The following is a 16,411-nucleotide window of genomic DNA, read 5'->3' on the forward strand; positions in this document are numbered from 1 at the left end:
GATTTTCCTTTATAGTGTTCAAACATCATTTCGGACATGGAAAATCGTCTTTCAAGATCTCTCGTCTTCAATACCCAATTTCCCTGCTTTTGGATAAATCCTGCAGCTCGCAAACGTTTTGAATTGCTGCTTAAGTAGCTCCCAATGATTTTGCACGGCGTATCCCTCCAATTCTTGGCCGTGTCAATATCACCTGTTCTGAACCGAACAAACCATCGCTCGCACGTTGAAACTGAAGGAACACATTCACCATAAGCTTTGGTGAGCAATCGGTGTGCTTCAGCGGCACATTATTTCAAATTAAAGAAGTAAAACAAAACTTCCCGCATATGACGATTTGTTGGCACAAAATTCTACATTTTCGTATCAAAAAAAACTTTGTTGTTTACACTATAATGTTCATTAACTAAGTGAGAATAAATCTATGTACCGGGTGAAAGTTGAGTGGCATTTTAACCCCAAGTTCCATTAAGGTTTAATTTCCATCTTTGAACTGTTATTATAAATACTAGACTTCATGGTATATTTTTCTTAAGTTTCATCAAAAATCGGCCCAAAAATATATACAATTTCGCTATATTTCCATTAGAAATTCTAAGTAATGAACAATTTTACCTTTGGCTTGACGTTTTCCAATTTTAGTAAAACTGTCACAGTATGTTTAGAATTATCTGTACTCTAATATTCTGAATAGGTTCTACTTAAAAAACAGTAAGGAAATTCAGCTCATTCGCCAAAATATGTTCAAATATGTAATTGGTTTTACTTGAAAATTTAAATCGCAGGTAAGGAAAAGCTATAGGAAATATTTTCAAAATTTTTTCATATTTTTATTTTCTATTATATTTTCAATAAATCATAATGTGATAAGCAAAAAATTCTGAAATTTGTTTAACAAAATTTGAAAATAGAGTTTACAAAAAAATAAATTTTTTTGGTCATACCTGCGAATAGTTTAACGGTATCCTGCGAAGCCAAAAACTCATATACAAGTAAATATGAATATATTTTAAGTAAAAATGAGAATTATTAAACTAAAATAATTCTCAAAATATGTTAATTTTTATCATACATTTCTTGTTCTAGTGGCTTGACACACGTTAATGGCCTTTTTTGTATTTTTTTTGGACTTAGAGCTTTTTCTATTGCTTAGTTTGTATTTTTTTATAGACTTAGGTCTTTTTCTTAGAACTTGTCTTTCATTTCTTATTTACTAGTTTTTATATCTGGATTACTAAGTCATTAATCAGTGTTTAAAAAGCTACGATAACTAACAAATTTTTAACTGTTGCTACAACTACTGCTTCAAAAAAGTGTATGTAGCGGTAGCAGTAGCATTTGTCTTTTTTCGTTTTCTTGTTTTTTTTTAAACTACTGCTACCTTCAAAATATAAAACTCTTAACAGAGCAGTAGTAATAAAACATGAATTGTAAATGGAGTAGTAGCATAAAAATACAAATCATTGCTACTGCTCTATATCGAGTTTTAATTTTTAAGGTAGCAGTAAAGTAGCAGTTGATGCAGCAGTTAAGGTAGCAATAAAAGTAGTCAAAAAAGAAAATCTTCAGTCATAACACCAAAATTGACAGAATTAAACACTGTGTGTTGTTTTTGTTTTGAGAGAGTTTGAAAGAATTATTCGATTTTATTCGTCTCAGATGTTCGGTTGCTAACAGAAAGATCGTGTTTTCTGTGTGTATAACAAAAAAGCCGAACTTTTGTTTACAACACGACCAACATACACATTCACAACAACAACACATAATATACTTTTTTGGCTGAAGATTTTTATTTTTGACTTATTTTATTGCTACCTCAACTGCTACTTAGCTGCTACTTCAACTGAGTTTTTATTAATTTTTTAACTAGACTACTTGTGTTTTTTCGTTGCTACTGCTACTTGTAGTCTAGTTTTTTAAACACTGTATCTAATGATAGAAATTTCAAAGTCCATTGCAAAGATGTATATAAGTTGGACCTACAATGGGTCAAAATCAGAAAAATATATTTTAACCCGATTTTTTTTTTCATCAAAACATTTTTTTTGTCATACTTTTTTTTTTTATTTTTTAAAAATTAAAAAAAATTTAAAAAATTGGAAACAACTTGTTTAAAAAGGGTATATAAGAATCGGCACAGCCAAATATAGCTTTCCTACTTGTTTTTCACTAATAATTTAAAAAAAAAATTAAAAAACTTGAAAAAAAAACAATTTAGAAAAAAAATTTTTAAATTTTTTTTTTTTTAAATTTGAATTTTAAAGTACAATTTTGGGTATATACGATTCGGCACCGTGGATGTTTGTAACGCCCAAAAATAATAGCCTAACACCCATCTTAAATTATACCGATAGACTCAGAATCACTTAATGAGTCGATTAATTTTGAAGACATTTCGATAAAATGTGGTATATACACTTTTTTAGGCCCAAGGACGAAGCCTATTGAAACTAGCTGAAATCGATCCATTATTACCCCTAGCTGCCATACAAATGTCCTCCCAAAATACCTTATACTATGGAAATCATGTCACCTAATTTCATGCCGATCGGTTTATAATTAGTCATAATTAATGGGCCCGCTTCCGAGCATAAATCTCTTAAAAATGTTGGTTACACATACAATTCAATGCAAATATAATTAGCTATGACTAATAACCCAAATAAGACCCTCTTCCGAAAATAACTTTTTTAAATTTTAAAAGTAAAATTATTTTGCTCATTTACTTAGTGTAGGGTAGACAGACCATTTTTATACCCTTCACCTTCGTGAGAAGGGTATATATAAGTTTGTCATTCCGTTTGTAATTTCTACCGATTTCCGACCCTATAAAGTATATATATTCTGGATCCTTATAGATAGCGGAGTCGATTAAGCCATGTCTGTCTGTCTGTTGAAATCAATTTTCTGAAGACCCCAGATATCTTCGGGATCCAAATCTTCAATAATTCTGTCAGACATGCTTTCGAGAAGTTTGCTATTTAAAATCAGCAAAATCGGTCCATAAATAACGGAGATATGAGCAAAAAACCGGGACAACCTCAATTATTTTTCCAAATATTTCCACAAATATGTATGCATAAGGACTGTTTTAACACACAAGTGTGTTTTATTCAACTGTGTCAATTCATACATATTCACTACGAACACATACAATTTTTCTACAACTTACCAAAAAAATTTTTTTTTAAATAAACATATTTTCTCACATTTATATCATTATAATTTTATTATTATAAAATATTCGGAACAAATTTCGTATTTTTAGTTCCATTAGTTTCGGTCATATCATGTTATTAACAGCGGATGTTCGCTGAGGTGGGTCAACGTATTTCCACATATCTTTGTCCATATATGTTTTACCGATTTTTCCAAACATTTTTCAGAAACTAGAAACATTAATAATAAATTTCATACCCTTAGAGGTCCTTTTATTTTGGCTCTATCGCACTTAAAATTCAGTTGATGAAAAAAATTCAAGTATTTGTCTTAAATTGGTGGCCACCACTGTATATCTGGATTATAAGTCATTAATATAGACAATATGGATATCTAATGATAGATATTTCAAAGTCCATTGCAACGATGTCGATAAGTTGGACCTACAATGGGTCAAAATTCGGGAAAAATATTTTTTAACCCGAATTTTTTTTCATCAAAAAATGTTTTTTGTCATAAATTTTTTTTCCAAAAAAAAAAATGTAAAAAAATTTGGAAAAAAAAATTAAAAAACTATTTCCAAAAAAAAAAATTTGAAAAACAATTTAAAAAAAATTAAATTTTGTTTACTAAAAATATTTAAAAAAATGTATTTTAAAGTATAATTTGGTGAAGGGTATATAAGATTCGGCACAGCCGAATATAGCTCTCTTACTTGTTCTTACTTGTTTTAATACATGTCATTGAACAATTTGACAGAAATGGTTGAACTGTGCTTTTTATAGGGACTTTTTCTGGTGATAAATTGGACTAAGCGCTTTTGCTCATCATTACAAAACAACAACAAAAAGCGAGATAACTTCAATTTTTTTCTTTGTAAACAATGTATTTTTACTTATTGTACATTACTGCATTAAAATCTCAATTTATAAAAAAAGTGGACTTAGAGTTTTTGCATGTTAAACCAGCGAAAAGTAATTTTTTAATGGCAAAAATTTACAAAAAATTAAAAAATTGCATTTTTTCCCCTGCATCTCAAAATTTCAGGTTGATTGTTTTGACCAATGTTCACCAAACTGGGCCGTGATTTTGGCAAAAATCCAACTTTTGTTTATTAAGGGCCACCCTAATGTAACTTTGAAAATGCCATATTAGTAAATCTATTGTAAATCCCGTATTTTTTTTAGAAATAAACCCAATAATATTTCATTAGTATAATGAAAAAATTATTTACTGCAATGATCTAAGTTCATAAGATACATGAAAATCCATCATTAAATGCATCATTAAACAAATTTCGTTTCATCATTGAATCTATGAAACAGTATCATGTTTTTAATGAAATAAATTAGTTTGTGCAATGAACATGTTTCATTGCATTTGTGAACTATTTTGATTGATTTTATGACTAATTTCATTCCATCAATAAAATAATTCCATATAATAAAAGCTAAAAATAAATTTCATAAAATATAAAGTCCTTGAAACACTCTGTAATGAAATAATTCATTGATTCAATGACGAAATTCATCACTGGAACGATGGTTTTTCTATGAGTATATGAGATTAAAAATTATAAAATCTGACAAACGGTTTTAAAGTTATTAAAAGCACTCTTCTATTCAAAACCATGAACTTTGAATCTATATAAAAACTAAACTAAAGCGAATTTCGAAATTTTTAAAAGTTTGAGTTTTGTATGATAAATATGGAAATAAATATTATCAAATTCAGAAGAGTAAAATTAATTTTGATTTTTATAGACATTTTTTCGTTTTATCCCTATAAAATTCGAATGGAATTTTAAATTGAACCAATCTTAATTTTCTTTCATCTGGATGAAGTGGTAAACTTTTTCAAGCCTGCTTTATATACACATTTTCAAACATGTACTGTATGCATGTATGTTGATCAATCTAAAACAAATTTTCCTTTTATTTTGTCAGCTTGTTTTCAAAACTGCAAACCATAAATTTTTTGACACATTTCACACTACACAAATTGCTTTTCAATGATTTATTTCAACGTCGACAGAAAAAAATGTCATTTGTAACATTTCAATTTAAAATACAAACACTCATCTAGAACATACATATACTACTGTATGTGCCACACATTTATTATTTATTTTCATAGTTAACATTTAATATTTTGTCAATAAGTTTGCTATACATTTGTGTTTGTGTTTATTTATTTTTTTTTATTTATTTGAGTATTTAAAATTCTTGTATGTATGAGTACGTGACAAAAATTGCTAGAGGTTGGTCGATTCATTTATTTATTTGTCATGTCACAACGATAGTCTATAATTTTTTGCCCCTTGTTATATATTTTTTATTTTCCTTAATTCCACTATAATAAAATACATACATGTTGTTAGCTTAACTCTTTTTTTTATATACATACATACACATATATTATGAGGTCAATATATGTATATGTTCATATATTGATGACTTTTCAAGGATAAAACAAAATGTGTGGAAAGAATAAAAAACAAATCCTTTAATAAGGTCATTTAAAATTTGGTATGTTACTCATGGATTTTATAATAAAAATACAATAGGGTGGCACAAACACTTTTCAAATTTCGAAACTCATAAGATCAAAAATTATCCTACGTCTTTTAAAAAGCAATTGCTGAAAATTTCAGCAAAATTTATTTGAAGAAAAAGTTTAAAAACTTAAATGTTGAAAAAAATCCAATTAAAAATAGTTTTAGCCATAGATAAATAAATAGATCGGATACATAGATCGGAAACTCTGTTGTTAAAGACCTAAATCAGTTGTCAACACCCTAAGTGGTGAGAATGTACTAGTAAAAAAAACTATGTGAAAACAAAAACAACACTCGTATGTGTGATTATTTTGTTAGTTTTTAATATAAATTCTGCCCTTCATTATAACTTGTTAACAAAAAAAATTTCTCAAATTTCAAATTTTATTATTTGATAACATTTAGTGTTTATTATGTCACTGATAATAAACACTAAATGGGAAACAAAAACGCACATTTTAACAGATGTATTGTATAATGGGTTAAAGTCGGGACCGATTTGAAATTGATGGATTTTGAGCAAATTTTGATTTTGGCTACAAATTTGATAAAAGGTTTATTAAAATAATATTTCGTAACCTATTTTCTAATATTTAATTTCAAATTGTTTCTTTGGCTTTGCAGTTTCCATTTTCGTCATTTAAAATATCTAGAACATTGATAACCCTTATCTGGGGATAATTTTATTTCGATGCAGGTTGGATTTTTACCATCTCTGATTTTATTTAAATTCAAAGCACATATTCTGCTCTTAAATGCATTTTATATTCATATTTTATTGCCCTCTAAATTTGGAAATCTCTTACATTTTTGTGAAAAATTAGAAATGTTCAGGATTGAATAACTTTGGAACGCATATTTAGATTTTAACAAACATGGTGTAAATATCTTCTCAGCAAAAGTACATCCAATATTTGGTAATGACCTTTGGATCTTTGGATATCTCAAAAAAGGATATTATAATTATTGTTCCCATGGATTCAACAACAACTTCCAGGATTTTCTATGAAAAGTAGTGCATCGTTTAGGTATACCATGGGAACAATACATTTATAGTCTAGTTAAATCCAGGTGGGAAAGGAAATTTGCCTCCCAAAAAGTTTTAATATAAACAAGTACGATAGCTATATTCGGCAGTGCAGAATCTTTATACCCTTCACCAAATTATACTTTAAAATACATTTTTTAAATATTTTTTTGGTAAACAAAAAGTTAAATTTTTTCCAAATTGTTTTTCAAAATTTGTTTTCCAAATCTTTTTTTAATTTATTTTAAAAAAAGTTTTTAAAATTTTTGTTTTTAAAAAAATTTTGAAATTTTTTTTTTTAATTTATAAAATTTTTTTTTAAATTTATTGAAAAAAAAATTTATGACAAATTTTTTTTTTTGTGAAAAAAAATTCGGGTTAAAAAATATTTTTCCCGGTTTTGACCCTATGCAGGTCCAACTTACTATAGCCTTATATACTTCGTTGCAATGGACTTTAAATATCAATCATTGGATATCCATATTGTCTTAATGACTTAGTAATCCAGAATCTGGATTCCAGATATAGATCAAATATAGGCCAAAAATCGAGATTATCCCAGTCTCAACAATTTGTGGGCCAATTTTGTCGATTTTAAATAGCAACCGAGCCGGAATAATTCCCGATATATTGATGTATGAATCATGTCTTTAAATTATTTTTGGGGGCTACGGAAAGTTGTTTTCAACATACAGAAGTACAGGCGGACATGGCTATATCGATTCCGCTATCTATAGCGATCCAGAATATATATACTTTGTGGGATCGCAAATGAAAAATTTGGTATACAAGGGTATAAAAAGAAAAATGTAAAACAAATTTTACTTTATTTCCCTCCATCAAATGTTTGACCGGGATCCTTGCCTGAATAATAGTTTTAATGCGAAATGAAGTAGAAATTGACGTAGACCTCATAATGTGATGATAAAATCTTCGAGTTTACGTTACTCGAAATATTGGAGTAATGTATTTTTATACCCACCATCCAATAATATTGATTTTGTCTTTCCGTTTGTAACACATCGAAATATTCATTTTAGACCAACAAAAGTATATATTTCCTGGGTCATCGTAAGATTGTAAGACTATTTAGATATGTCCGTCCGTTTGTCTGTCTGCAGAAAACACGACACGATTTGTTAGCTAGCTGGCTAACAAATACTCTCTATTGATAAAGTTTGTTTTGTATTGAAATTGGGCAATATGATTTCACCTAGACCCCATACAAATGTCCCCCGGAATACTATTTGAGCAGTCATAAATATGTTGATTATGCGGCAATTCAGATAAAATTTTTTCACAAATCAGTCCTAGTCCCCATACAAGGTCCCCTCAAAAAATTACTTGAATATTCATAATTGTCTTATAAATTGTGATGAAATTGGACATAAGCTAGTTTTATATGAACCTAAATATTTCTACCAACTTTTGAAGAAATATATAAAAAAAAATATTTTACTGTCACACATTGATGGTGGGTATATGAGATTAGGCACTGCCGAATATAACGATCTTACTTTTTAAGACATAATATTAATAAATTTGTGATCAATAATTCAATTTCCTCAAAATCTGCCAAAATTGATTCCCATGGTAACCCATGGGGTATTCCAATTATTCGATTTTTCTCTTGTTCGAATAAAACGAATAATTCGAATAAGAGATTTTAACTTGTTCGAATAATTCGATCACACGTTTAAAATTAATCGAATTATTCGAATAATTTAAATTTTTTAAAAATGTAAAGAATGAAGTTTTGATGTCGGTTTTTTAATATTTTATTGTTAAAGAAAAAACAAAAAATTTCGATAAAGTTAACAATTCAAGTATTGATAATGTTAAAAAACATTCGAAAACAAAGTCCATCATTAAATTTTCAACGTATTCTGATCAGATGAACTCCCGAACAATCTACAAAACAGTTGACTAGCAAACCCTTTGGAGCTATGCTTTAAACAATTTGAGCTAGTTGGACATGATCCTGAATTCAAATACAATATAAACGTATTAAGAACTTTTATATGTCGTTCATTAATTCGGGTTTTAAATTGAGTAACTAATTATTTTGTAAATTAATTATTCACTATTTCTAAATTATTTAAAACAAATTTCTCTATCATCGTTGCCGAATCTTTGCTTAATAAAGTGGCCTTGGGGAATTACACAATAAAGGCAATCTGTCCAAAGTTTGATATCATTGTCAGTGAAGGTGGCTAATTTGAAGTCAGGCAGTGCATGAATGACGCATTTACATATACGCAAAAAGTGTATTACCATGTTAGACAAAGATGTTCAGCGATGTTCAAAATCATGTATAAGACGAACTCCATGTTTTTCTTGCAACAAGACGTTAGTTTCCAATATTTGTGTTTATCATTCAATTTATTAAATATTTTGCAACACTTAAGTACGCGGTTAATAACATCACTTATATACATATATTTTAAGATCATGGCCTTCATCTATTTCAATGTAATCATTATAAATGTCATCCTCAATATCACTTTCGACGAGCGTTTCAAAATCATATTCTCCATCACATTCAACTCCACTTTAATGTAAGTTAAAATTTTTTTCTAATATTTCGCCAGCTAAATAACAAATATTTTATTCCGTAACTTTTATTTTCATTGGTTCAAGTCCTAAGTTAAAAATTTTTAAGGATTTGTTTTTAGAATTGTAACTTCTTGCAGTAACATTTATATATTTATAGAAGGAGCTATCGGAACACTCATCTACAGTGATCGAAAGTCCCTTTGTCTTTAGTTATTTGTCGAATTTCAGAAACAATAAAATTTTTGTGAGTCATTATTACTTATTTAAATTTGAAATTATGAAAAATTTTAAGCAATTTAATAAATTTAAATATATATGAGCATTTATTCGTTTTATTCCATTATTCTACATAAAATTGTTCGAATTATTCGTTATTCGAAAATGGCCATTTTTAAATTGTTCGAATAATTATTCGTAAGAAATTATTCGATTAATCGAACGATCATTAGTCGAATACCCTAGTAACCCATAATTGATACAAACGTAAAAATTAACGCTTTTAATCCGTATTTAATATTACTTATTGCTCAAATTTTCAGCATTTTATTGTTATATGAAGGAGCACAATTTGTGAACCTGGAAGCATTGAAAATCCAAAAATAGCAAACTAAAAGCCACCCTAATATAACATAGTAAACGTATCATTGTTGAGACATAATAAATAAGATGACATTTTGTATGTATAAATAAGAAATACATACTGTCTTTATATTTTTTAAGAAGATGTTGTTATTCAAACCAACATGTATATCCTTTCAAAATCCTTTGTATACAAAACCACTGAGCGTGACAAAAGTAGGACATACATATTTTTTATACATAGCCAAACATTTGTGCTCAATAGACTTTTTTGACTGTGAGGCTGGCCCTAAGGGTTTTTACAATTTACTGAATTATTTAGAATTTATTGATATTTTGCCATAAGATTTGAATTAAATTTTTTATTAAACAAATTTAAAATTCATGTGTTCGTTAACATACAATTTCCATTTCCATATTTTTAAAATAGATATTTATCAAGGTCTATAATCCGTCTGGCTAGATAGGAGTTCCTTAACCTTGAATCTATTCCCCATAAAGTCTAGCTATTTCCCTTATTATACGATTCCGATAATTTCATGGGCTAACTGGCATTGTTTTTATTATTTATGTCAATATTCCATTGTTTTGATCCGATAATATCTACTTCTTTTGACAAATATTGTCTTACAACTTCAATATATTATAAATTTCTTAACATTATTGTTATTTTTATTATTACCTATACCCAAAACCATCTAAACCAAATTATTACTTATTTTTATTACAAAATCTAAATTACTCGCTCGTTTATCTTTATAACTTCCTTTATTATATTTTTCTTTAATCAATTCCTCTCCTCTTTTTACAAAATAAATTAAATTGTAGTACAATCATCAATTAAGGATTATGATTGTGTTTTTATTTTATATGTTTTATTTATCTGACATTTGTCAATAATCATAAAATACTTGTAGTTACAAGAAAGACATTGTTAGCATACACTTACTTCTCATTATACGATTCCGGTACTCATCATCACGTCTCATGGCAATATTGTCAATACCATTCGATGCCATTGTGTGCTGTTCCACTGGTGAAATATCCTTGATAGAAACCATAATAAAGGTATGAAAAAAATACACAAACAATAAATAAATTAATAGCAGAAGTAGGAAACAAAATAAATGTACTTATATAAAGAAAAGAATCAAACAAACAATTTATAAATTCATTAATCTTTGTAATCAATGAGTGTTAGAGACAAACACACAGATACACAGACTTATACACTAACAGTCACACATTATCAGACAAACACACTAGTTTAATGTTCTTTTTTTTCTCAAACAGCCACTCGTTTGCAGTGAGTTACAGTAAGTGACAATGTAAAACAGACTAATAAAATATATATTCCTAAAAATTTTGCACATTTCCCTTAAAGCTAATATCTGTATCTTTAAAATGAAATCAAAACTAGAGTAGTATATTGTATTGTTTTCAAGTTATGGACAATTATAAATATTCACTTTTATAAAATTTTGCAGTTTTATTTTTCAATATTCAAGACATCATGTTTGTGGATCTGAGAGGATATCCAATCGAATTTCCAATGATATGATGCATACATTGTGGTCTGTGGTAAATTTCATTTAAATCGGCAATGGAAATAGCTATTTTATCTACATTTTAAAATTAACTCTAGTATTTTCCCCATCGACCATCTATGCGTATGATTAATATGTAATTATTTATCATAACAAGTATACTCTTGTTTACTCATGCTTGTGAGAAAGTAATATTAGTAAAACTGCTCCTAATTTAATAAAATCTCATACGAAAGTTTCTGTTAAAAATACATTTTTAACTGGGTAATTTTACAGAGACAATAAAAGCATTACAAATTTCAAGAGAAGTCACGGTTTGTCAGACTCCTGAAGGATTGATGTTAATTAGGTCTAGAAGATTAATATTTGAGAGAAAACAATTTATTCCATAAATTTTCAGAATAACATTTACCATAAAACTGAAATTTAATGATTTAGTGATTTTTTTAAAGAAAAAATTTTAAATACGAATTAGAGTAAAAAACAAACGGATTAATAGCGTGGACAGACGACAGCGTTAATATGCATTAGCAATCTTAATTCAAATTAACTTGTGAATTATCCCCATCCTAATGCGCATTAGCTTTGACGTAAATACACAAAATCAAACTGAATTTATACTTAATATAGCGATTTCAATATGGCAATACCGTCTAAATCAATCAGCTGTAGGAAAATTATTTACTATTTTTAAAGGAAACGTAACACAGTAGAATAGAAAAAAAGAGGGAAATAAAGCTGTAACTTATAAACTGTTAGCCCGCTTGGTTATGAAATTTCAGATCCGCAAAGAAGAAGTGTTGTAGAGTTTAAGTTTTGAATTTGGACCACCTGGGCTCACCAGGGGCGCGACCACTGGTGCCCAAAGTAGGATAGTTCGGGCATGGTAAATTTTTACAGCGATCCTATTTCTTCCTTTGTATTCCAATGTCAAGCAAATAACATATATAGAATGTCCTCATTAAGCACTATAAAAAACCTCCTTGTAGCTTTCTATTATCTTTTACAGCTTAGGAGATATTTGCATTTGAAAATTAAATTTTAAAAATTTTTAGCCACCCTACTCCAGTTTTTTAATAACAGCGGATCCAAGTATTTCCCGATTTTCTCCAATTTTCTTCTATTGAACTGACATGTAAGTGTCAAATAGAAAAAGAATTTTTCAAAAATAATGACTAAGTTATATGCATTTAAATTTAAACAATTTCGCTAATTTTTTTTTTTTTTGAAAAAAGTACATTTTTGCTTTTTATTTTATCGCAAACAATTTCTAAGACGATGTATAAGGAATTTATACTTTTTCAAAAGCTAATATATTTCATCAAATATTTTAAATGAAAAAAAATTTGAAAATTGTTGATACCGAGGGGACCTGGTCCATTCAAAAAACACCTATTTTTAGGTAAAGTTCAAGTTTAGGGCAAAAAATCTCAAATCGCATAGTCGATATCAAAATATAGTAACCCATTTTAGATGGCCAAATATGTTCTTAATTATTTTGTAAAAGGTTACGATAACCCCGCCCTGGTATAGATATTATAGCCAAAAAAAACTAAAAAATCCCATTTTTGGGATTTGTCAACACTTTTTTGGGAATTGCAAGATTCCTGATAACAAATTTCAAAATTTGTTTCTATTTTTGCATTTTCAATAGAAAAATCTATATAAATGTAATTAAAATTTTATTAAAAAGTATTCATAAATAAAAATTTAATTTCAATTTGCAAAATTTGTATCTTCGCAAAAACTCATTAAAAAGCATTTTTTTGTCATATTTTTCAAATAAGTATTCCATGAATTTTTTAATTGTCAAATGTTATATATATTTTGGAAAAAAAGACAAAATCCCCTATCCTGAGATATATATCACGTCTACCTTGAGTTTTTTATGTAGCAATTAATTGGGAAAAGCTTAACATCTAGCAGATAATTTACCGATTTGCAAAAAATTTTTTCAACATTAAACAGTTTCCAAACAAACAATTGTTTACTAAATGCAAAAACTGTCGTCTGTCAGGGTTAAATTTTAATTCACATTAGTGTGCTGTTAATACAAATTAGCTCTATCGTCAGTCTACGGTATAATATATCATAATAAGCTTTCAAACTTATATACATAGATCGAACAATATTTTAAGCAATGGGCTGATAACTTTTGCCATTGTCTTCACTTATTTACTTTTAGTGTATTTATAATCGTGGTTTTGCTTTTTTAGAAAATTTTAGATAAATCTGAAATTTTTCTTCAAAATTGTACAAATTTGGAGGGATTTCCTTACATCAGTTAATTTTTATATATACACACAGAGAAAACAGATTCGTAATAGCAACCGAATGATTCGGTTGCAAACATAGAATTTGTCGGTTCTATCAACAGAAAGAAAGTCAGTTGATACAGAAGAATTTCGGTTGAAGCAACTTAACATTTATTAACCCTTCTAAAATTTTGTAGCCACAACTACAAAATTAGGTCACTAATGTAGAATCATTCGATAGGCAACAAATTCGGTTGCTATCATGAATCTGTTTTCTCTGTACATATTTAAGTTAAGTTTTCTATAAGAGAAATAATATGAAATTGAAAGCATGTAACTTTTTGTAAAGAATTTCTTGACATTTGGATAAGAAAAAATTTGTGCAGATTTTTATTAAATTTCACATTTTTGTACTTCGATTTGCGTCCTTAAAATAAAAATTTTTGTATCGAAAAATCAATTTTTTCAGCTAAAATTATGAATCTCGGAACCAATTAAATGAAAGTCAATACAAATGTATGGAAAATCGGAAATCGATCTGCGTCGTGTTTCTCCTGACCCAATTAGCGTCGCAAACCTAGGTATTAGTGTATTTGAACAAATTTTAAATTTTGCGGTAAGATCATTTCTAAAATATTGCATCATAAACAAATAAGATGTGGTTTACATTGATTTTATCATTCCGTTTGTAATATATCGAAATACTGGTCATATAAGCAAAAATTATATCAACTCCTTTTCGAAATTATTTTTAAAAAATTGTTTATATTGTGCATATCTAGAGAAAATAACCTTTTAAACCATATATCTTTCATCAATATTGGTGGACAATAACATACTTAAAAGTACATACTTTCTTTATATATAAGAATGATATTACTAAGTTAATTTTATTGTATGTGAAATTTAATTTACTAAAGCGGTTATTGTATCGCATTTATAATTTATATACAGGTGTTGGAAATACCGATGTTTCCACTTTTCTAAGCTCTTATTTGAGTTTCATGGACTTATTTTTTTCGCTTTTTATTTTAAATAATCTACAAAAACTCTTCTATTTAAAAAGGTCCAAAAACTCTCAAATTAGTTTTAATTTTGAAAACATTGGGACATTTTTACACTTCAGAAAGTCTATTATTTGTAGGGTGGAAAACACCACAATCATCTGGCTGTGACAGTTGGATGATGGGACAGTTAAGAAGAACTTTCATTTTAAAAAAATAATCTCTGATGTTTCTTTTTATGAAATTAATAATTTTGTGTATACATTCCATAATATATTAATTAGAATTGATGGTAAAATCAAATTCAAAAAATATCAAAATTTGCAATTTCCATCCGATTGATTAAGATCCATATAAATTTAAAAAAAAATTATGTTCTACATTGCTCATCTTATCAATAACACAGGTCAACAGCAAAAAAAGGCTTCACTAACCACTATATAGATTTGATGCATCATGGTTACCTAAGTACTATAATGGTAAAATTTTTAAATTCTCTGGATATATTTTTTTAAAAAAATTTTTTCTCTAAAATTGTAAATTTTTTTAGATGTTTCTCCACATAATCTATGATAACTCAAAAAGGGTTTGTTCGATAATATTGAAGTAAACTTAGAAAAGTTCAAACTTACGTAGCATTAAGTCTGTTTATATATTGCGTTTTGATCGGCTCAGTAGTTTCGGAGTTATAAAACAAATTGAAGCAAAAAAAATATACATATTTTTTACGTATTAAAAAAATCATGAAAAATCGAAAACGGCAGAAATTGTTTAGATTTATTGCTTCATCGCAAAGCCACATTTAATAGGAACAAAATAAGATATCGATCATAAAAATCGATGGATTATTTTCGCATTTATTCACAATTAAGTGAATTCGTTTATTTTCTGAAAATTGTATGTGCATACAAGCGTGTACTTTGAGTGTACAATGTGTTTTGTTTTTGTTACACATGTAAAATGAGCATTCATAATTATCTTATAATAATTAATATCGTGATAAAATAGAACAGAAACAAAGCTTTCTACCAACTTTTTTGTGGACCGGCCCATAATTGACCCATACAACCCTTATATCACAAGAAAATGTTATTGTTACATATTGATGATGGGTATACAAGATTTGACACAGTCGAATATAACACTACTAGTTGTTTTTCGGCCAAGCCCGACCATATAATACCCTACACTAAGTAAAATAGCAAAAACATTTTTCTTTTAAAATTTCAATAATTTATATTTTTGAGGGATTTTCGGAAGTGGACCTTATATGGGAGCTATGACTAATTATGAACCGATCACCACAAAATTATGTCGTGTGATTTATGTCTATATGAAAGATAACTATGTTGAATTTTGTGTGTATTCCAATATTTTTAAGAGATATATGCACGTTAAAGTGATTTTCGGAAGCGGGTCTATATGGGAGCTATGAGTAATTATGGACCGATCGTAACAAAATTTGGTGACATGAATTTTGTATATATAAAACTTATTTGCAGCGGAATTTGTGGAGATAAATATATAGAAATTAAACATTTATGACCGATAAAGTCCAATTTCGGAAGGACAATTGTATGGGGGCTAGGTGATATAATGGACCGATTTCAGCCAGTTTCAACAGGATTGGACCTTGGGCCGAAAAAATAATATGTACCCAATTTTATCGAAATATCTTCAAAATTGCGACCTGTACTCTGCGCACAAGGTTTACATGGACAGCCAGA

General features: G+C 28.1%; 1 protein-coding gene across 1 annotated transcript in view; it reads right to left on the reverse strand.

Moving 5' to 3' along the window:
* LOC135955381 (band 7 protein AGAP004871-like) overlaps positions 1-16,411 on the reverse strand; it is a 63,363-nt gene that overhangs the window by 46,020 nt on the left and 932 nt on the right. Inside the window, exon 2 of the mRNA XM_065505732.1 lies at positions 10,828-10,924. Coding sequence (XP_065361804.1) covers positions 10,828-10,924 — 97 coding nt within the window. The remainder of the gene's footprint in view (positions 1-10,827; positions 10,925-16,411) is intronic.

Source organism: Calliphora vicina, chromosome 3 (genome assembly GCF_958450345.1).
Source record: "Calliphora vicina chromosome 3, idCalVici1.1, whole genome shotgun sequence".
Lineage (NCBI taxonomy): Eukaryota > Metazoa > Arthropoda > Insecta > Diptera > Calliphoridae > Calliphora > Calliphora vicina.